Source organism: Ischnura elegans, chromosome 12 (genome assembly GCF_921293095.1).
Source record: "Ischnura elegans chromosome 12, ioIscEleg1.1, whole genome shotgun sequence".
Lineage (NCBI taxonomy): Eukaryota > Metazoa > Arthropoda > Insecta > Odonata > Coenagrionidae > Ischnura > Ischnura elegans.
Genome location: NC_060257.1, coordinates 60,640,081 through 60,664,282, shown reverse-complemented (window position 1 = coordinate 60,664,282; position 24,202 = coordinate 60,640,081). Strand labels below are relative to the sequence as shown.

The 24,202-nt window shown below is 39.8% G+C and overlaps 1 protein-coding gene across 1 annotated transcript in view; it reads left to right on the top strand.

Annotated features, from left to right (window-relative positions):
- The first annotated feature begins 3,549 nt into the window (after positions 1–3,549).
- Positions 3,550–24,202, top strand: part of LOC124169019 (organic cation transporter protein) — a 129,017-nt gene continuing 108,364 nt past the window's right edge. The window contains exon 1 of the mRNA XM_046547481.1: positions 3,550–3,767. Coding sequence (XP_046403437.1) covers positions 3,731–3,767 — 37 coding nt within the window. The 5' untranslated portion in view covers positions 3,550–3,730. The remainder of the gene's footprint in view (positions 3,768–24,202) is intronic.

Sequence of the window (24,202 nt, the reverse complement as noted above, 5' to 3'; positions counted from 1 at the left end):
GGTTGAAATCAAAATGGAATAATGAAGGAAACAGAATTACTCACATTTTCATCACCAAATACATTTCATACCCATGCAATTTAGCAATAACCAAGATCATTGAGACTCGTATCCTTCATCGAGCACATTCCAAAATCGTAAGGGACACTGTAAGCAATAAAAAAAGTCTGCAGTTAACACTAATGACTATCAATAAGCCTCAATATCACGTTTGTTTACAGCGAGATTCAATATGGCAGCCCCCAATTCGTTACTGCTCAGAAAAACAGGCTATACCAGCGCCTCTATGTTGGGTAGGCCGTTGGACCACTGGGGCTCCGGAAAAATCAAAACAAAAGAGGTTTTCCATACGATATATCGCAGTTTTGTCGCCCCCTTGCCACAACGTTGAGGATGTTGACCCTCATCGTGTTGGTCCCTCGTAAAATTTCGTGGGATATATCCAATTCAATGTTGATCACCGGAGCAACCTCCCATCTTAAGAGGTAAACTCGGAAATAACTTGGTTATTCACCTTGTGATGTTGGGTAACGTGACCTTCCCTGAGGTCCTCGGCTTGCTACTTTTTGAATGGTCTTTGCCCAATTTCCCTCAGCTGGCTTCCAAAATATTTTTTTTCCTCAGCTGTAGCTTAATTCTCCCGTTTTCATTACCTGTCAACCCCAAACTAGGAATTCACTTCTGTCAAACGGGAGTTGGATGCGATCCCAGGACAAATAACATTTACGGTTTTGCTGTTCAGTCCAAATAGACTGCATGGAAACAAACGCAGTTGTCGTAGTCATTGGCGTTGCTAGGGAGGGGGCTCAGGGGGCATGTGCACCCCCTCAAACCAATTAATTTTGGCAGAAAAATATTTACCTATAGAACAAATTTATTCTACTCCACCAATACGTTTTAGCAAAAATGTTTCCCATCGAGTGTGTAATTTTACGTGCCAAAAGAGCATAAAATGTTATTTCTAGAGATGAAAAAAGTTCACATACATCAGCATATAAATTAATACAATCAAAACCTGAATAACCAACGAAATTGAATAAATAAAGTCAAATAATATAAATGGATATGGCACAACGTTAAGGCCTTTTTACATGGGGCGCGTACTTGCACAATTTGACGTGTCTACGAAGGCGCAGTCAAAATTGCGTCGTGTAAAGCGGTGTATTGCTGGAACATAGAAAAAAACATTGCTAGAAAATATGCGAGAATGCGTGGACGTGAGATGGCGAAATAGCCCCTGTTCTAATTTCATTCGGGCAATTCCACGCCATTTTAGAAATTAATGCAGTTCTGACCTGCGCAATTCCGTGCCCCGCGTAAAACGGCCTTTACACTCTGTTGGGGGGTATCATTAATTACGTGAGGCATTTAGAGGGGGAGGGAGGGGTCAAGCCGATTTCACTCAACCTCACGTGGGGGCGACAAGGGGTCCTGGCAAGTATCACGTAATTTTTTTCGGCAAGAAATAGCGTAAAATGTGATTCTAGACTACAATCTTAGTAATCTTGAAAACTAGTCTCAACTAATCTTAAATCAAAATAGTTAATCGAATAGTTTATTTAAATAAACCCAACGAAATGAACCATAGGTTAACGTATTTACACTGAAGATAGGCATATCTAACACTCCCGTTCTAATCTCACGTGAGATTAGTGGGAGGGGGTCGAGACAAATCTCACTAAGGGGGGTGGGGTAAAAGGGCGTATCCAGGATCATAACAAGGGGGGGGGGCAAGCCAAATTGTGACATTTAAGCATGGAAAAGGTGAATGACACTAACATTTTAAGAAAATTATAACAGCGCTTTATTAGTTTATGAGATTATTTCCTTGAAAAAATAGTTGTATTTTAGTTACATATCTTATACTAATACATATCATTTTTCGTGGGTTTAAAGAAAATTTGTTAAATACTTTCGTTTCAATTCAGTACTAATTTTGATTTTGCTTCTAAGTGGGGGGGGGGGGGCAGCTGACCTACCCTGCCCCTCGCTGGGTTCGCCCATGGCGGGGTAGTCCAATATCGCCAAAATCGCCTCACGTAATTAGTGTACGCCCCCTAATATGGCCATATAAGGTTTTTACGTCTTCTTATCAAGGTTTTCATGAAACTTATCTATATTAATATGAAGGCGACCTTATTAATTATATATGTGTGTATAATTTAAAATATAATTACTTTCCGGATCTAAAATTTTGCTATTTTTCAAGGGGCATAGCCGTACTTTCATAGAATTGACATATTCTAGACATCAAGTAGATAATTAAAAAACAAGTTTTTGTTACTTCAAATCGCCTTTACAAACATTTGCAAGAAGAGTTTCCTATGCTTTTTAGTGCATTTTCATACAGTGACTCCATCCATCCATCCACCAAAAATCATAGCAGTTTCACTTTTTGTTGCTAGATTCGGGTGTTTTTTTGGCTATTGGCATTTGACATGTACAATAAGAGTCTCCGCTCGAAAAAGACATATTCTAGACATCTAATAGATATTCAAAATGTCCAAGACATTGAAGACATGTTCGAGAATTCAGCTAGATATTTAATATATCCAAGACATTGAAGACATGCTGTAGATAACTAGAAAATATTTTGTGCTTTGTGGGTAATTCTCTCCAGAATCATTGTTTGGTCTGGTACAGGGGGGCAGCTAGGGATTAAGGCTGGGGGCGGGGGGGGGTTTAGGTGCAACTAATACCGGGGTGTGTGGGGGTATGGAATACCCACCAGGATAAGCGGTATGTGCGAGATTGATAAATTGCGTAATTTTAAGATAAACGGTTCAAAATGGTGAGTTTTACGGCTTTCTGAGGGATATTTAATTAATCCTTAAGGCCGTTTTACACGGTACACGGAATTGCGCAATCTGACGTACGTGCGAAGGCGCAATCAAAATTGCGTCGTGTAAAGCGGTAAATTGCTAGAACACATGCGAGAATGCGTGGATGCGAGACGGCAAAATAGCCCCTGTTCTAATTTCGTTCATGCATTCGCGCAATTCCACGCCATTTTAGAAATTAATGCAGCTCTAACCTGCGCAATTCCGTGCCCCGTGCAAAACGGCCAATACACTATTATAATTAGTATTATCAATCCAATTAAGTAAAATGGATTAAACTTAAAAATTTCTCTGAGCTCTGGGGGGGGGGGTTTACCCCTAAAACCCCCCTCGCTGCGCCACTGGTCTGGTATACGTTTACTGAAAGGTCCAGCGGGTTGCCGACCCCTGTTCTCAAACATCGTGAGACCACCGAAATGCGGCGTTTCGTCACTCCTCGCGTGGGAAAAACAGGACCGCGCCGTAGGGGAAGGGGAACGGGGGTGGGTGACGTCGGAAGTGGAGGAGGGTGTATATATCCGAGAGGGGTCAGAATAGCTCTCCACGTGTTTGGAGGAGGGGTAAGTCGAGATATTTCGCGGAATCGTAGGTGGGGGAAAGGCTGCACTCTCGTATCCGGCGGAGTGGGAAGAGAGGGGAGGGGTGGGGAGGAGGATTAGGGAGCCTGCCGCTCCGGCGCTGTGAGCGCCAGGAAGGGGTTTTTCGGCTTGCGCGGGTCGAAGGCGCCGTCAGTCTAAGGCCGTCGCTCGTGATAAGCGGTAGGGGAGAAAGAGAATAGGGAGGTGTTTCTCAAAGGCGGCGTGGTCGACTCTTTGAGGTGCGGTTTACGATTCGCACTCACGATCTGCTAGCTGTTCCCGGGCGCGTGACCATACAGGGTGCCCGCAGCCATGGACCACGACCTGGAGCAGATGATGGACCTCCTTGGTGAGTCAAATGTTTTATTTTTGAGGAGTCAACTATGGTGTAGGCGACGGGAAGCCTTTTTGACCGGGTCACTCGTTTGTAGTACAGAAAGTTTGTGAATTTTTGAGGGGGGAAAAACAGCCCCGCCTCAATCTTAACCCTAGGGTTCGTAGACGTAGCGTAACATATTCGATCCAGATTATCTAGCGGCTCTAACTAACTAGATGATCTTCTTCCTGGACATATTATTTCCCTGATACTTCATCTTTTTTATGAGGACTTCAGCCATCTGTTCTCTATGAGTGCCATAGTGCCAACTGCAATTATAATCATCTGAACTCGCCCCAGGTTTTGAAACCGCTCTAGCAAACTGTGTGTTCTACCCCCTGGACACCTTATCGTGTGACTTGTGGCTTTTGGTGATGAGTTGAACCATTTAGTGGTCATTAGTTATGCTAAACAGGCCAGTTTCCATTACCATAGCCTGGATTCGATCCTGGATCCCCAGACTCGTTCCGGGTCCTCTACCGGCTGTAATACACTGGGTGCCTTAACGAGACACGATGACTTTTAGTTGTTTCGTGAGGAATATAGTCAATTGGTACTCTCTCGGTGTGATAAACGCTCCAGCTACAATTATAATTGTGTACATAGAGGACTGCAAGGATGTTCTTCAAGTTGAATTAGGGAATAAGGTGTACCGTGAGTCCTTCGAGCTCGGCAATCAGTCTGATTCTTGATGAAACTAAAGGAGACAGCAATTGAAACGTTGGCCTTTGAAAAATCTAACCTGGTGCCGAATCAGGGGCCGTATTCTGTATTTCGTCGGTGCCGCACCGGTCGGTTTCCCTTTCAAGCCCACCGACTGGACATCAAACCGTACCGACAACGGATTCCGCACCGACGACGACACTTTCAGCGATTCTGTAAGGTCGTCGGTTTCAAACCAGTCGGTACGGTTCCCCTTCCTTCCCAAACAGGGAAAATCCGAATATATCCGAAGTTTCACGTGTCTCCACCAATGAAAGAAGGGTAAAAACAAGTGAAGACTCATTGGCACAGTTTGTTGTCGTCATTCTCAATCTTTTTATTTGCGGAAATTACGACTTATTGCTAGATTAAGATAAACGATATTGGATAAGTTGTTAACAATGCTTATATAATGTGTGGTAGTATTGCTGTACCTACAGAATCGAAGGAAACAATATTACAACATCACAATAAAGTTTGTATGTGATGGAGATTGTTGTTGCTGGAATGAATTATTGAAACTATCCTTGAGATCGTAGTTTCTTTTTTTAAATATTGGTTCCGTATAATGCTATTTATTCATGATTTGGTAATATAGTTGTCATTAAGTAAGTTCCGTATAAATGTTATCAACGGAAGGTTATGCCATCGGCACCGTAGCAGACGAAAATAGCATACCATGGAACGTGAACGTAGGATTCAAATGCAAATGTAATATTAGAGGAACAAGTTAGGAAATTGTTATAAAAATATGGAGCTGGGTGCAATTAAAAGAAGTGTAATGACGAGGAAGTAAATAAATTGTGATTGGGTGAAATACATATGTATAAGTTGCGCATTCCAAGTGAGAGAAAATGATAATATTGCGGTAAACCTCATACTTATTAACAAATATCTTCTTTTATCGTCAAGGGAATCAATGGCTGACGATGAAATGAAATATAGTTGCCCGTTAAAAATGAAAGAAACTGATACCGTGGTGGCAAACTTCATACTTAAATAAAAAGATCTTATTTCTATGCCGAGAGAAACGCCAAATTGATGATTGAGTGAAATAACAGTCGCCTATTCAGAGTGATATAAAGTGATAACATTGCGGCAAAACTCATATTTAATCAAAAATATCTTTTTTATGTCAAAGGAGCAAGTAAATGATGATAGAGAGAAATAAAGCCTATTACAAGCGAGTGAAAGTGCGGTAACATAAATGAGAGAAAGTCATTATATGTTAGCAAACCTCATTTTTATTAACCATTATCTTATATTTCTGTCAAGGTAATTAATATAGATGATGACACAGTGAATTATAGAGGCGTATTCGAAGGGGCAGAAAAAGATAACATTGGAGAAAACCTCATTATTTACTCGGTGATGAGGTAAAAACAAAATAAAACGTACAATGCGCACCGGGGAATTCATGAAACCCACTAGTCGGTGGCCGTACCGACACCTCTTTGCTGTCGGTACGGCTACCGACGATCTCCCGTCCTCTCGTCGGTGCCGCACCGACCGGGTTCGTACAGAATCGCACGACTTCTTACCGGGAGTCGGTGTGACGTCGCACTCGACGAATCGGTGCCGCACCGATCGGTTTGGAGTTACAGAATACGGCCCCAGAGAAGATTCTAATCATATTCTCCAGCTTCTTTGCCGGTCTGTTTCCTGCTCAGTGTGCTGTTGAACGATTCGTTTGGATCTCCGTGACATCTGTTCTGCCACCACGTGTCTGCCTCGTCGCTGGCAGATGCTGTGTGTACCTCGCGAGATTCTTATTCATCTGTGAGCTCGTTTACCGTCTGTGTATGCGGTTGTCCCAATGGTTAGGGAGCTGATTTATTCACCTGAGGGGCCGGGTTTGTGTCCCGAGTGCGAGCCGGTGAAGGTGTGCTAAAGACGAGAGGTTAAGTGGTGGTGGAAAGAAATTTTTTGTCCAAGTTGGGTCAAAACGTGAGACGAATTCTTTTTTTCTGAGTATTTACAAGTGGAAGCACCGGGTTTCCTTCCTTATTTTCTCCATTTTTAGGGATTTTCTATCCTGCTATTTCGCCATCAACAATAAAACCACATTAGTCGTTTAAGTGTCTTGTGTCTTATTCAAGTGAACCAGTGCCCGATTGATACAGAGTATGCGTCGGGTTTTCCTCCTCTTCTATCTTCATGGTCTTCCTCGTGCCCTACTCATGCCAGGCTTCGTTTTTAAGCGACAATTTTTTCTCCTACTTTCTATTTTCATCATTGCACGTGGACTTACACATGTGGCCTACTTTTTTTTCTGTGTGTTGGCTATGATAAAGTGATCGAGTCCCAGGTAAAGCAGATTTTTTTTGGGAAAGTTATGTTTTTTTTTAATGTCTCGGTGGCGGCCGATTCCCGGAGTAGCCCACGCTGGTTTTACGGCGACCGGGCGATCGATGACAGGGCTCACGTGGTTTCGTTACGCAGGGCATGGCGCGTGTTTCGTATTAGCCGCGGGAGTGTGTCGGGTTGACCGACATTCCCTCCTGCTCCTGACCACGGTTGCGTCGCTATGGTGATGATCTCTCCCAGGGGCGGTCTGGCCAGGTCGGCTGGTCGGCGATCGCCGAGCTTAAGGGGCCCTCACAACGCTCTATCATGCGTCTATCACGAAGTGTATCGATATGAAAAGTGTTAAAAAAATAATAAGATTCCTAGAACCAAAGTTTTTTTTGTAATTATAAAGATGTACGTTTTCATTAGTAGCTTTATTTACAATATACTAATTGAGAAAATATCCCTATAATATCTATATAAAATAAAGATTAAGGAGAACCTGACGTTTTCATTTGTAGCTTTTTTACAACATACAACAAGTAAGTGAGAAAATCGTATAAAATATATGAAATAAATGTGTTAGAAGATTAAGTAGAACCTGACGTTTATTTGAATGGGATATTCGAATAGGTCATTTTTGAGATTTTTCATATTACAGTGCAATTACATGGTACAAATTCACTAAATAGTTAGTAGAACCATAAAGCATTATAGCAGTTCATAAGCTGTGAACTAGTATTTTTTCATTGCTTATATCTGCTTTTTAAGAGCCAGAATAGCGAAATCCATTTCCGGGTATGCGATTTACAAAACTTTTCCGGGGGGGGGGGGGGGGTCATCATAATGAGTCCCAGCCGAGGGCCCTCAATCACCCCAGACCGCCCCTGATCTCTCCCAAATAAAAAATTCCAACTCAACAATATACCGCTCCGTATGACTACAGTTTGATAGTGGGACCTTGTTTCCTGTATGAATTTTAGGGGTTTAACATAAATTTATCATTAGAAACTCTCAACGCGTGTGTAAATCGCTCTAAAATGCATAAAAAATGTTTAGTTCTAGTTACTTAAAGTAAAATCCGTCCTGCATGTGCTGGTATATGTTGTTACTTCTGTATGAAGCTTAGCTTTTAAACATTCATTTATCGTTATAACCTCTCTTCGCGTTTGTTAATCACTGTAAAATGTGTAGTAATGTCTGTTTCCAGTGACTGTAAATAAGTTTCGTTCTGCCTGTCTTGGTATATGTTGCTATTTATGTTGTATACACTAATGTAGGCCTACAATATGATAGTGCGATCTTGTTTTCTGTGTGAATATTAGTGCTTTAGCATTAATTTATCACTATAATCTCTCTCGCGTATGTAAACTCTGTAAAATGTGTAAAAATGCTTAGTTCCAGTGATTACAGGCAAAACCCATCCTGCCTGTGTTGCTATTTTTGTTACTTATGTGTATAGGGATGTGAAAAAAACTAATATAGGACTAAAATGTGACTGTGCGGCCTTGTTTTCTATATGAATCTTAATGTTTAATTATTCATTTTTCATTTAAACCTCTCTACGCTTATGTATATATTTTTAATATGTATAATAATATTTAGTGCTAGTGACTGGAAGAAAAATTCTCCTGCCTGTGTCGGTATATAGCTTTAGTAAGGTGTATAAATGTGTGAAATCATTACTATATGGAGGAATAGTCATCATATTAGGGTGCAGCACTTAACACGGTACGAATTGAAATTTTATTGCTTAATTTACTATCGCAAACTCTACTCACACTTATATATTTTAATTAATACGTTCTCCACACTAACTGTACCTTGTATCAACAAATTTATTTGCCGTAATGTATGTAAATATAAAGGTTAGAACATTTTTGCCTTATACTCAACAACATTCCTTTTAATCAACGTGTTTTTGACCATTTTAATGGCAACAAAACTTCACGGTTAAAAATATAAATTGTACTGTTACAACCATTCATCAACTAATCTTTTTCATGAACCATAATACAGACAAAAATTCAACCCAGTTTTCTCATAATTAGTAGGATACGTAGTTCGGATCATATTTAAAAAAATACCATTTCTGCATCTTTAAAAATTTCCTTCAAACTAACGAGACCAACTCTCGATTTTTTCTCGGGATTTCCCGTTTCTAACCCCATTCTCTTTTTTAAACCGTATTTTCTATTTCTTCTGGTGAATTCCTACTCTTTGTCAAGTAAAATCATTCACTTTCAGTCGTTTCAATTTCGCGTTCTCCGAAGAAATTTGCTTAAACGTATGAGAGCCGAAGAAATTTTTAGAATTTGCAAAAAGTGGTGACGAAGTGCGTCGCAAAAAAAGTGATGTCTTTAGATTACTGTGTTGCAAAATATATTTTAGGCTTTCTTCAGGACAAAATGAAGTTCTTTTTGATTTTTATTGCAATTGATGAATTGATTTTTGTGTAAAATGTTGCCGTGCTATAAATATAACTTTTGTTCTTAAAATAGAATCTCCCTTCTAATCGCAGCACAAAAAATGTCCCATATTTTCGTCGAAAAATAGTTTTTAACATTACTCTTAGCAAAGCTTTTGTGAGCTTATCGGCTACCTGGATTTATTTGGAAATCAACTTTCTGCAAAATAAGCGTGTCGTCGTCCTTGGCAACCGTGAATCGCACGAGTGGGGTCCTCTGGCGAAATACCGGCATCCATTAAGTTCGCAAGCCGTGAAAGCGACTCCGGCGAGCATGGGAGCGAGTAGGGGAACGATTCTCGAGCCACCCCTGCTGACACACGGCCCTGGCGGGTTTGCATGACGCAACAGTATTCTCAGCTTCCCTCATTCTCCCGGAGAGATTTGTTCACATCGATTTGAACCTGCGGAGCTGATAGTGATGCTTATGCGATACGTTTCGATCATGATTTATTCATGCCTCATTTGTTTTTATATTTACTACGAAATATTGACTTGATTATTTTTTAAATATCTTACCGCAAGTACTGATACGAACGCACAGAGGTGGGCGTTACACAAATTTTACGCGAAATAGGTTGGGAAATGCAAATTACGTGCTAGCCTTACTTAAATTGCTTGAGAAATAAAGAACGGATACCGTTCAGAGTATCCCATAAAAATCATTCTAGGGCCGGGTTATATTTCCCGATCCGAAATCAACGATACAAATCTGCAATACTTCTCGAGGTGGCAGGAGAGACAATTTTAAGTTTTTATTGTCGTAAAACATGGGGTCGCAACTCCTTAGTTACAGAGCTATCGCAACGCAAACATTTTTTGGAATGCACTTTGCAGTTACCATGAAAACGGTCTTTCTTGTGTACTCAGCCTTTTCGACATTTTAATTAATACTTCGGAATTTTAGGGCATTAAATAATTAATCTTGGATGAAAATGTGTGATTATAATTTTCTGAAACAATTAATCTTGGAATTGAACGAGAGAAATAAGAAATAAGATTGCGCAAACTACATCCATTTTGGGATTTATTGTTTTAGATGATTATAAACCCCATGTTTATGGACTAAAAATGCTTAAAATTGTCTCGTATACCACCTTAAGTATTGCAGATTCCTCCTGAAACACAATATGTGTGGCTGTAGTTAAATCATCCTGCCAACGCACGGCTTTAATGTTTTTTTTTCACCTATACGTTTTAATGGTTGGTGTCAGAACTCCCCCTGCTATACAGATATTGACGCGGCTTGTGGAGTAATTAGTAGATGTAGATGAAGTCTCGAAAATATATATTCACTGAGGCTCCTATTCTGTAATTTCAATCGCGTTTAGCCTTCGTAAGCGCGCAGCCTTATGTTTCAAAGGGGAGTTCGCCTCTTTCTGAGAATGCAGCCTACTCGTAAGTATACGCATTTTTTATTGGGCGGGCCATTTTTTTTTATTAAAATTGTCCCTTGTAGGGAAACTGTCTACTTGTGTTACGGTCTCAGATCCGATTTTTTTCAAAATCGGATGATAATAACCAGTGGTGTAACTATGGGGGGTTTGAGGGGATAGATCCCCCCTCAAAGCCTCGGAGAAAAAAAAATTTAAAGCTATTGTCTAGTTTTGACATGTAATTACAGCATCTACTTAAAGTTAAATTTTTAGTATCAAAATGATGTAAAAAATATTTGCAGGCTAGTCATTTTTCAAAAATTTTCCCGGACCCCCCATTTCCTGGGGAAGTGGACACCATCCCAGGTCCCCCCAAAGCATATATTCTTAGTTACGCCTCTTATAATAATTGCTCTATAGTTTTAGAATTTGCAAAACTTCAGTCCGATTTCGGAGGCGAAAGACGTATGGAGAAGAAATTTCGGATCTAAGACCCTGATACAAGTAGACAGCATAGGAAAAATTTGATCCCGAGAAATGTCATTTCGACGTCTTGATACCGTTTTTTCACAGTCTCTTGAGCCATGTTTTTCTTCCATCTTGTTTCTTAAGTAAAAATTTATACCTGATGGGAGAGAGTAGCGACTGGTTGGTGGATATCAGGATCGAACAAGATGTACCATTTTTCCAGTATTAGTCATTTTTACGTTTGTTTTCCTTAACTGCTTCGTCTATCTGTTTCCACGATGGAATTTTGTAATTGATTTTTAACCAACTTCCCATTTTTTCCTGGATATAAACAGTTACTTATAACACTTATTTTATAAGAGCGCGACCCGGGTTCAATGAGTAATCATCATCATCAGGCGCAGGTGCTAATCATGATGATGATTACTCATTGAAACCCGGGTCGCGCTCTTATAAAATAAGTGGTATAAGTAACTGTTTATATCCAGGAAATAATGGAATACCACATAGTTAACCAAGAGTTAGTGAATTTTTTTTTTTTTTTTTTTTTTTTCAACTTCCCATTGTCGGATCGGATTGAAAATTTGCAAACTAGCTTGCTTCTGACGACAATGCAATATTCCATAATCAGACATTTGAAATTTTGTTTTATTATGCTTTAATAAGTTAACTAAAAAGTGATTTGAAAAAATGTTCTCAATTGATGGTATAAGCTAAAAATATTCCCGTAGAAATTTCTTTAGTGGCTCTTGTTTAATCGAATCCACAATGAACCACTTAAAAGTAAAAATTTAAAAAGATAAAAAAAAACACTTTTTCCTAAAACGGCATAAAATGCACTAAAAATAAAAACGTTTCATCACTTTTAGAATAGTGTGTGATTGGTTTATGTGTTATAATATTGCGTGCCAATCCTTACTCACCTATGAGTAATATATTTTTTCGAATTATCGCGCCTATATCAGCCATTTCGACCGCTCCTACCCGCAAAGTTCATAGTATCCTAAAAATATCATTACATTCAGGTGTAGGTCGAATTCCTAGTCCTTAAAATCTTATGTGTAAAACCTGAGCCAAACAATCGCATCTGAAATTTCGTCCGTAAAGTCGGAATACTTATCCTCATAACGGTTTCTCGGCCGATACTCCATTTTCGCATAGTGAACTCGATTTTCATTATTTTTTTGCAATCATTAATACCTTTAATATGTAAAAATCTTTTTTTATCTCAGTTTTCTAACAGTTTACTAAAGATATATTTCGAAAATGATTTTATCGACGAAATGATTATATTGCTCAAATTTACGCACACGATTTTCTGGACTAGAAATTCAAGATACGCATGAATGTAATGACTTTTGAGACATTACGGATAGCAGCGATCGATACGTAACTTACAAACAGCTGAATCCCAGTAGGAAGCCACTGACCCACATATCTAGTCAAACCAGCATATATTTCGCTCGAGTCAAATACTGAAGAAATCGACGCGAATAACTTCCTACGAATATTAAAAAAAGAGGATCCTCAAGTCGGCCTATAATACATCACTCGTAGCGCATTTTTACAGAAGTTTACAAAAGTCGCCACTCGTGACGCTTACTGACAAATTTATCCGAGTTTCACGGAGAAATAAGGTATAATTAGATGTATTAACCGAAATTTATACACGTGATTATATGATTTATCACATTAATTACTTCTAAATGTATTTCCTTGAAATTACAAACATTACAATGCAAAATATTAGAAAAAAATTGGATCGCATTGCACTCATCACCGCTCCGCGGACATTTTTGAAAACCGATTAAAAAACAACCGGAGTGGCAACAGAAATCAGTATTCTATGGAGTGGAATTGGGCCTCCTCTTTATATATTCGAATTGTCTCTTCATTTGATCCCTCTGAATCAATATCTTCATACACATTCTACCTCATTCGCAAATCGATATAAAACAAGTGACGCTTCATCAATCCGCCCACCTTCCCTGCTTATCAGAATTATATGACACATCACCGCTTTTGCCAGTATTATCCTCATTTGGGGCCTAAATTCTTATCTTAATCCCAAGGAATGGCGTTTCCGGGCAGTTTTATTTGTGAGTGTGGTCTGTAATTATCTCTTGCGGCTGCTAGAAGCTAGTCTTAACTTACGGACGTGGCTACGCGCTTCAAAACAAGCATTCTTCAAACCTTTCATTAATAGGAACTCTATTTTTAATAATTAATATTAGTCCATTGTGCCATATCATGACGTTGTGTCTTTTACTTTAAGTTATTTCTTTTTCTGTAGTCCGCTATTTGGCCGCATGCCGCCGACATGTTATGACTACGACCTGTTGTGGAGGAGGGTATAAGCTAATCCCGCGCAGGTTATACAGAAATTGTTTTTTCCATTGTTTGCTTGGTTCTATCCTTCCCTTTACACGTTTTGTGGCCTGCTAGTAGGCAGGGATGGCAACAGAAACTAAGCGTAAGTCAAAACCAGTGAAATTTCAATAGTTTCGTTCCCAGCAGCGAAATGTAGATACGAAAAGAAATGGGTTTAAACCCGGGGAGCTAAACTCAGGTTCGAAACAAAATCGGGGTCAAAACTACTTCGGGAATAAAGTAAAACTCTGGGACGAAACGAAACGCAGATAATTTTTCACATAGCAGGGACCACGTACTTTACCTTCAAACAGTTTAGTTTCGACCCACACACCGAGTACGAAGTATGGTTTAATGACGTTGAGGTTCAGCCTACCGCCATTAGATGCATGGGGCACTCGTATTTTTACCACAAACAGGAGAATGGTGAACCCACTCTGGCTATTCTATTTTTAAGCTCAATGTTTTGATCTCTCTACGCGTACGTCAAACGTAATGGGCCTAAACTATTCTCCCTTATCCCCCTCCACTCATATTTTGGGATCGAAACTTAACTATGAGCAGCGGAGTTTCGATTAATTTAGTTTCAATCCCGGGAGTAAAGTTTCGTCCCGGGTCGAAACTAAACTCCTTGGTGAATTTAATTTCGTGCGGGAACGAAACTAAACCTAGGCCTCGTGTTTTCGTTTCCCTCCGGATCGAAACGAAACATTTATAGTATATAGTCCACAAATTTCCACAGGGATGAATGACGCCTCGGTAGCTTAACTGGCTAAAGCACTCGGCCGGAAATCGAGGGATCCGGGTTCGAATACCGGTCAAGGCGAATGATTTTTTCTCTGTGGATTTTTCGCACAATTGTGCATTGCGTGTGACTCCCGTAAAAGTTATCACCGTGGCTAGTCCCGGTATACTTAAATTTTCTTTTCGTTTCACTTGCCATCCCTGCTAGTAGGTTAAGTAGGACTAGAGACTCTCAAATCTCGGTTAAGGTTCGGAGAAGAATGCATGACGCAACCGCGCATCGCAGCCAACTCAGCTTTCAAACTGGACCACGACGCCGACACTGGACTGGACTATACTGTGGGTGGGGGGGGGGCGACCCCTCTTCGAGCTAAGCTCGCTGAAAGGACGAGTAGAAAGCGAGATGGGTCGCCGTGCAGCTTACGCGGCAACTTTCCAAGCCGCCACATCGCTTCTTATGAACCCCACTCCACGTTCTCCTTTTGCAGCCGTGAACGTATGTATGTACACTACTATGGATCCCGTTTTGGTGTCCGACGTAGACGGAAGCGAAAAGGAGAGTTGTCAAGGCGACGGCCGGTCTCCCGTGGCGATCTTTCATGAATGGAGAACGAGCCTTGTCGAGGTCTCGTGCAGAATACGCGATCATACTCTCGAGCGCAGCATGGAGCAAGTGGAGAGGAGAACAGGTGGACTGCGAGTCTTTTCCGCGTTGGGGGGTCCATTAATTATGCAAAGTGATTTTGGCGATTTTTGGACCCCCCTCAGTGAGATTTTGCTCGACCCCCTCCCTCTATCTTCGCGTGAGATCGTTCAAAATGCGTATTTTCAGTGTTAACACGTTTATCTATACTTCATTGCGTTTGATTTGTTATTGATAGTTCAATTATTTTTAATTTTATATTAGTTAAGAATAGCATTTAAGATGACTAATATCGCAATTTTACCCTGTTCGTTGCGGAAAAAAGTACGTGATAATTGCCAGGACCTCCCCCCTAACCCCCAAGTGAGATTGGGTGAGATTCGGCTCTACCCTCTGCCCCCTTAACACCTCACGTAAATAATGGATGCCCTCGGAGGATAGAAAATTTTCAAATAAATTAAGAAGTGTTTCTATCAATTTTCTTTTTTCTTTTGTGGTTAACTGTAGGACTAGATAATGTTTAAACATGTTCGTTAATTAACAACAAAATATGCCTTTTAAAAATACGCAAAAACCAATTTATTAATTTGCCGTATTTTTTGCAACTTATTGTCGAAGATGAATGCTGTAGACATAGTAGTTTTCGCTATGTTGAGTTACAAAATTCATGAAGTTGACAAAACGGCTAATTTTATGGTGCACTGAGTCATTTATTGCACTGGCGTGTATACATTTTTCAATTTTTCACGAAACAAAGAATAAGTCAGTATTGAGAATAAAATTTCCTTTAAAGTGAAATATTATTCATTATTATGGCATTTACTGAAGTCCAGATATAAATTTGCAAAGTACAGCGGCACGTCAATTTGACCCCTACAGTAGCCATTCGACATTGTTGATTTTTGTAATAATTTTTGAAGCTTATTTTTTTACTTTTTAGTGTATTTTACATTTTTTTTTTTTTTAAACGAGTAAAATAAATTGTATTTTACTTTTTCTTGAAGCGTTACACATATAAAACTTTGGTTGTCATTTTGAAAAATCCTTGATTTGTGCAATAATTTTTTCAGCTTTTCATGTGTCTCAAATATAAAAATTTTACATTTGAGAAAATTTCGTTTGTAAAACTTTTAAATTTGTTCTTACTAGCACTGCAGAAACAAGTGACTTTGTACGCATTCACGCGCACGGGTGCAAAGCCAAAGGATGAAGTTCGCCTTGAAAAAATGTTTGACTTAGCCGGGATTCGAATCTGGAGTTCGCTCTTAGAAAATTGATTTGGTGGTGTAACTGCTTAACACACTTGACCGGCAATCGGGAGATCCGGGTTCGAATCCTGACTAAGTCAAATATTTTTTCATGGCGAACTTCATCCTTTGGTGTATTGTAATAACTAGTTGTTCGCTACGAAAAGAGAATTGTCGAACGGGAGTTAATTGCCCCCTTAATGCTTCAATAATTCAGTATTTTGTTAAAAATGTTTTGAATTGTGCTCTCTGAATGAATTTTATGATAGACACATCATTCGGGAAGAAAACTGGCCAGACCAACGGTTTTTTATTTTTTATAAATTTTTTTATTTTTATTTTTTTAAAGCCGCAGGGCGTTTCTGTTTCCTGCCGAGCGGGAATAGAGATGACCTTGGGCTATATTCTAACTGTTGACGCCCAGCTGCTGAAGGTATATGGTGATATTATGAAATTTAGACCTCTTTTAATCTTTTGCGGAAAGGAAGCGTGCGAGCCTTTTCTTTTTTCTTCAGCCACGATTGTCGTTTTCAGAAAATTTTTCCTACTTTATATTTAATAATGGTGCGAGCTCCTCATGTTGCGGCTTGCTTGACAGAAACGCGATTTTCTTTTAGGTGACACTACTTTTCTTGCAAAAAGTGGAAATAACCACGTTTGAAGTTTTGTCATTGGCCATCGTGGCATTGGTTTTATCTTCCTGACGGTGCGGAAAAAATATAAATCACTTCTATTTTTAGGGAAATTTATCCAGTTTCATGACCTTTCGTACGCACTTCTCGTTCAAATACACATTTTTTTATAATTTTTAGTTAAAACATGCTGCAACAGGTACCCGGACACACTTATGTAACGACTGACAACTGCAGGAATACTATCCACAACATCGGCAATTCGTAGCCTCAGGCCCGAGACTAATTCAATACAGCATATCTGGGCTTCGCGTTCTACTCGGCACGGGTGGGTATGACTCGAAATACAACTCTGATTTTAATTCCGAGACTCTTCGCAGCTAATGCAAAGAGAAAAATTTGGACTTATTCGAGCAGTTTGAAATTTCTACGGCATGTCAAAACAATAAAGTATGTGAAGAAAATGATCAATCCTTCCCACTCCTCACCTTATCTACATAATACCCCGCAAAACGCCTAAAAGGCGTGTGGCAGGCGGAGTTAGGACGCCAGCCGTTAACACATAAAAATGAAGTGCTCTAACGAAGTTAGGACTAGCGTTTATTAAAGTCCTTTATGGTTCGGAGGAAAAACGACTTCCCATATCTATCCTATCGGCAAAATATCTCTCTTAATTTATCACTTCTGTCGGACCTTGAAATAGTTTGGTGGGGCTCTAACATTATGTTCTCCGTGTCGCTCTTAAAGATATCCTTTCTCAATTGTTCAAGCAATCTAAACCAAGCGCGCAGCCTCCGAGTCTCCAGCGGCTCCCAGCGTAATTCGCTTAACATCTGGGTACCGCTGTTTGTACGTCCGTTGCAGTTTTTGACGAAACGCGCAGCCTTCCTTTGTATTTTATTCATTTATTCACTTCATTCTGAACATGTCAGCTCTTCATCCCTGAGAATGATGTAGTGCCATACCAAACAAGCTCCTGTACTAGTCACCTCAATAACTTCATTTTCGAAAAAATTGTTGAAATTGGCTCCCATAATGTGTTATTACACCTTGAAAATGACATAGATCCTCGATACCTGTGCAGGTTCATAAAAATTAGTGGATTATACAAACTTTTGTCCGTGATAATGTTACATGACCTGTATGATGTTGGGACAGGCTGCGTCCATTTGAAGTCCGTTAAAGGTCATATTCTTGTCCGTGTACACGAGGTGTGTTCAGAAAATAAGGTGAACTAAAATTTTAAATTTCTCGCGAGTTTGGTAAGTCCGACTCTCAGCTATTTTTTATTGTGTCGGTATGCGTGCCCCTGAAGTCTGATAAAATTTTCAGCCGTATTCAATGTTTACTTTGCTTGAGGCAATCGCTGAGGTTAGACGTGTTTTCGTGAGCTCGGCGATTTCTGTTTGTTAATGAAATGGATCAAAGAATTGCTCAGAAATTTGCGTTAAAAATGAATTAGTGAATATCTCTGTTCATGTTCCACGAGGTTTTTAAATAAGATAACGGGAAATTTTAAATCTCGCTGGTTAGTAGAATCCATTTGTCAATAAAGATTTTTATATTATAATGGTATATATACCCGTGAAGTATGATAAAATTTGCAGTTGTATTCATTGTTTAATTTGTCTACGGCAGCCGCTACGGTTAGATGTTTTTTTATGAGATCGGCGAATTTCGACTCATACTTCATTGCTTGTTCGTGAAGTTTTGGCCAAAAACAATACTGAAATGATGCCCCAGCCTCCATATTCGCCAGACATGTCTCCGTTTGACATTTTCTTGCGTCCAAAATTAAGAGATACTCAAAGGGTCGTCGTTTTACAAGCATAGGTGACATCAAAGCGAATCGCTGAAAGAGCTTAAGTCTATCCCAAAGATTGAGTTCGATAAGTGTTTGGAGCATTGGAAAAAGCGGTAGCATAAGTGCAAAATATCTAATAGGGATAATCTCTATAGTCACAGGCTCAACTTTGTGGAAGTTCATTTCAATAAATAAAAACGAACAAACTTTGTGTTAATCCACCAATTTATTTACGCGGTACGACTAGTTTCGACGTAGCGGCGTCATCCTCAGGTACAAAAGTTACAAAGGTTACTTACTTAGTTTACTTTGTAACCTTTGTACCTGAGGATGACGCCGCTGCGTCGAAACTAGTGATGGGTCGATCATGAACGATTCGATCAAAAAGATTGAATCACTAGGTGAATCAAATGACTCATGATTCATTTCGTTAAACAAGTCGATCATCAATCACTCCGACTTCCGGTTTCATATCAATCATCCCGGTTTCCGGTTTATTTCAAAATTTGGAACGATCGATGCTTGATGTCTTTTCGTCAGGGCAGAAATAGTTGTGAGAAAATTAAATACTATGTTATAAAGAACTGAATACTTGTTAAATCTTTTTCTTATATGTTTTCCAGCAGTTATCAGTATCAATAACACCACTATACGTAAAAGGAAAATATAGATGACTATTGTAGGAGAATGTTAAGAAGTAGAAGTTGCAGCTGTTAACATTTTATTGTGCCGTTCATAAAATTATCCTGCAGATCAGATTCATGCATAGTGTGTGGTGTATTTTGTGTTATAGTTTGAGATATATAGTTAGAAATTATTCTATTAGTGATAAGAATCTGTGGCAGTTTTGCCTTCCCAAATATTTTCATGACACTACTTCCTTCATTTTTGCAATCTAATTTACCTACTCATCTAGGAATTCACAATCAAAATAGTATATGAAATGATAATATGGATAGCAATCAGCGTTACCAATGCTCTTCGCAGATGAGGCAGTATTTATTCGATTATTCAAAGCGATTTATCACATCCATTGATTGACTCTTTTCGATCTTGATTCCTTTGAGTCTTTTCGAGCATAATGATTGAATCAATTGATTGAATCATTTATGTGACTCGAGTCAAAATGATTGAATCACTAAAATGATCGACTTTGCCCATCACTAGTCGAAACTAGTCGTACCGCGTAAATAAATCGGTGGATTAATACAAAGTTTGTTCGTTTTTATTTATCTAATAGGGACTATTTTGGAGGCAATAACATTCATCTAGTCTTATAAATAGTTATTTTTTCAAAAAACATAAAATATCGTTATTTTCTGAATACCGATTAGTATCATATATGACTAGAACCAATGGAGCTGTTCACTCTACGAGACGCATATCGAGAATCTTGCCCCACGAAGGAGGTTGTGTCGAGCCAGTACCTCGCGACCGGTTTTTGTTGATGTTTGTTCTGTCTCCATGGAGCCCCCACTCTTTTGTTTATGACGGGCGCATATTCCCTCAAACATCAGAAGTCGCGTGTCCCTAGGCTTTTGGTGGTGGAATGCCACTGAGCATTCGGCGAAGCGTGGCTTTTGGGCCTTCGTTTTTTCGACGTGTCGCGAGCATGACCTCCATAAGCGTTCGCTCTCTTACTCTCGTTTTCGATCGCTTGCACAATGGTGTCTGGATCACGAGGGGTGTTTTATTCTGTGAAGTTGAATGGGATTTGTTGAATTGGCGCCATTAAGAGGATTTAAGTGCATCACTCCCCTTCAACTCGTCTATTTTCGTGACGTACAACTGGTTTTAAACTTGACCGATCGTCTTTACATGCTGAGGATACACATAATAGACCCATTTCCACCAGTGGCGTAATTATGGGGGGATAAGGGGGATACATCCCCCCCAAAGCCTCAGAGAAATAAAAAAAATATTTAAAACTAATATCCAGTATTGACATACTATAACCGCGTCAGCTCAAAGTTAAGTTTTTATTGCGAAAATGATGCGAAATGTATTTCCAGGGGAATGATTCTGGTTCTTTCTGGATATAGCCAACGCGATTAGTCGAAAAGATTGGCGAACGGTGACAGAATTCGTATTCTCGAATTCATTCCCTAGGTATTTCGCTAGAAAAGCTTCGCTTCGTCCCTGTGGCGACGAAAAAGTTATTCTCGTTCTGCCTGGTGAGCATACAGTGAATGTGAACAATAAAAAATAATTCAATATAATAAATATTTTATTTTCTGTTCGTTGATCTTTCAATAAAATCCAACAGCCTAAGTTGTACCTGAGTAATTTATCACCAAAAAACTGGTTTAGCAGGAGTGATGAATGAGAATGAATCTTAAGAAAGTATTTCCTTAGTCAGTATTAATTATATAGAAAATATTGTATGCTCTGTAGGATAATCGTTCAATCGAATCAAGAAGCTTAATTTTTACTTGAGTTAATCCTCCCCAAAAAACTGTTGAGCTGGAGTGATGGATCGTCGGAAGACTTCAGTACTTATTTACGTAGTGGTACTTATTTGGAATAGATTTTATGCCTGGTAATTGTTCAATCGAATCCGCAATAGTGGATTGTCTGTACTCTTTTTAGAGGTAAGTAACTGGGTCACCGTCGCTTAGCAATTCCGTCAGTCCCTTGCCTCCGTGCCAAAGCTTAGCACTGGCCCCGAGCAATCTTTTTTACTCCATCGTCACGATTTTGCAATCCTACCCTTGTGCCGGGGAGTCTGTGCGTCTAATTCTGGAAGAGGGTATAGAAGGTGCACGCGAAGGAAGTGTTTGTGGCGTGAGTGCAGCGATGTACATGCACACGCCTCGAGATAATGCGCTTCAACTCCTCTTTGTTACTCCAACGAATTCTGCTGACTGTACGGAATGTTTACGAACATCCTACCTCATGATTCATCCGCTGGTAGTCTTCTTCTAGGTAACAGTTTTTTTTGCTAGCGGGTTGAGGTTGGTATGGTGCCTGGAGAGTTGGATACCATTTCGTGGGCCCGGGTTCGAATCGCGGCGGAGGCGGAGATTTTACTCATTGTTTTTTAGTGGTACTTACTTCTTTAGAATATATTTAGTTTAAGTTATAAGCACCATTGGCGCAGCGAGGGGGGGTTTTGGGGGATAAAACCCCCTCCAGAACTCAGAGAAATTTTGAAGTTTAATCCATTTCTCTTAATTGGTTTAATATTACTTATAGAATACCGTAAATATTAATAAAATATCCCCCAGAAGGCCGTAAAACTCACCATTTTGAATCTTTTACAAGAAAATTTTTCTAGGGGAGGGCCCCCGCACCTCTCGCTTACCCTGGCTGGTATTCCACACCCTCAGACACCCCAGTGTTTTGCGCCTAAATCCCCCCCCCCCCCCTAGCCTTAAGTCCTAGCTGCGCCCCTGATAAGCACCGCATGAAACAAGTGACTTAGTACGCAGTGACGCGCACGGGTAAAGATTTATGTACACCAAGATTCGAACTCGGGTCTCCCGATTGCAGGTCAGGTAGCTGCTAGCCAGTTACACCACGAAGCTATGTTATAAGAGCGAATCTCAGGCTGGGTTTCAGCTAACAGGGAGTTGACATCACAAGTCCACACTATGGATGGAGGTAGTGCCTACTTAATGACCCACTGTCGGAGAAATAAACCTTACTTTGTCGCTATTCGTCGAGGGACTTTTTCCAAAGCACTGCATGGAACAAGTGACTTAGTACGCAGACACGCGCACAGCTACAAATTTCTGTACATCTAGGAGGAAGTTCGCCGTGAAAAAATATTTGGCTTACCTTCGAATCCCGCTCAAGCCAAATATTTTTTCGCGGCGAACTTCATCATTCGCGTATATAGTTTAAGTTCTGCTCAGGGATATAAAGCAGAAGAATTATGTGGGAGTTAAAAGATTAGCCGATAAGAAAATTGAATGGAGAGCTGCTTCAATTCAATCTAATCGTCCGCTAGAATCCGCTATTAAGACTGCTTTATCGTCTTGGAGTTTTTCACGGACAGCCCGATCCCAACTTGAGTGCTTAGTGGAGGGCACTTCAAGTACAGCAAGTACAGCACTCTATCGCTGACAAATGGTCGTTAATCCATGGTCTCCATGCTGCCTATATTTAGAGCATGGGATTTTTAACTGTTGACTAACTAGTACTTCGAGTACTCCATCTGTCGGATGGCATAATCAATTGTTGTTTCCGTCATGCGATCTGTCCACTTCTTATTATTTAACCCAGCCATTTGATCTAGATTCTTGATGCATGTTATTCCAAACGCGTGTCGAACAATAGAGAAAACGCTTATTAATTGGAATGCCTTGACAGTGCTTTCTCAGGCGTAAGCGTTTCCGGTTGGATTCGTGTTAATTATAGCCGTTCTCTTCGGTGATATTTTACCCACGTTTCATACTGTGGATGGAAAGCTCAGGAAAATAGAATTAGGTATTGTTGGCACCAGGAGGGAGTCTGGGGTACTTTGGGGGCCCTCGGCAAGGGGTCATGATGGGGCCCTCCTTACCGTGGGATGCGGGGGTCCTCCACCAGAAAATTTTAGGAAATTAAATTCCCAGAAATGGATTTTGAGGCTTTTCTGGCTTTTAAAAAACTATGTACAAGTTAATAAAAAAACTATATTTGGAGTATGCTCCTATATGGAAGTGAGGCATGGACAAAGACAGTAGCGGAGAAACCAAGATTAGAGGCCCTCGAATTGTGGTGCTAAAGAAGAATGATGAGTATCATATGAAATGACCGAGTTAATAATGAGGAAGTTCTAAGAAGAGTAGGAGAGAAGGGAAGCCTCATCAAAACCTTAATAAGAAGACTGAACAACCTTACAGGCCACACCTTGAGACATGATAGCCTGATGAAGACGATCGTCGAGTCACAAGTGGATGGTAAGAACGGAAAAGGAAGACATCAAAAAAATATTTGAAACGGGTTGAGAAAGATGTGAAAGAGAAGAAATTCGTAGGTGTGAAAAGATTAGCAATAGGAGAGCTGCCTCAAACCAATCTTAGGGTTGTTTACCAGTGATGATCATGAGGAATTTCTTAAGATGCTTATCTTAAAAATACTATGGAAAGAGAGAATTTCACAGCATATATAATTTAATTATGTATTATGGTTCTATTATCTACTTAGCCATTTGTTCCCTGAAAATGCACCGATATGAAACAGCTAGTTACCTCTATTTACGCTTGTCAAATCAATTAAAAATGATTTTAATTTTTTGTCGGTTAATTGTCGGTTCGGGGCCCTCTACGATTGCCGACCACCCGACCTGTCCAGGCCGCCTCTGGTTGACACTCATTATCTCCATTATCTAGTTGTTTATTGAAAAAAAACTTGTTTCTAGTGCGCGAATCCATTTCATGGGAACGTCTCCCGGGTTTTAAGCCGGGTTGATGAATCAATATCTTCCGACGCGACGTTTCGCCTACTCTTCCACACGCTCTTCAGGGGTGAGATACTATATTGTGCTAAATAGTCATCTAATCGGTTATTTCTCTTTTTAAACCGTGAAAACAATTTTAAACCTTTTCAATTGTTTAATCAATCTATTTGGTATTGTTCTCATTATACATATTATCCTCGTAAGCGTATTGAAGCGTGTTTAATGCCTTCAATGTATTCTGAAAATGTCTCTTTAGAATTTATTGATCAGTAAGCTCAAT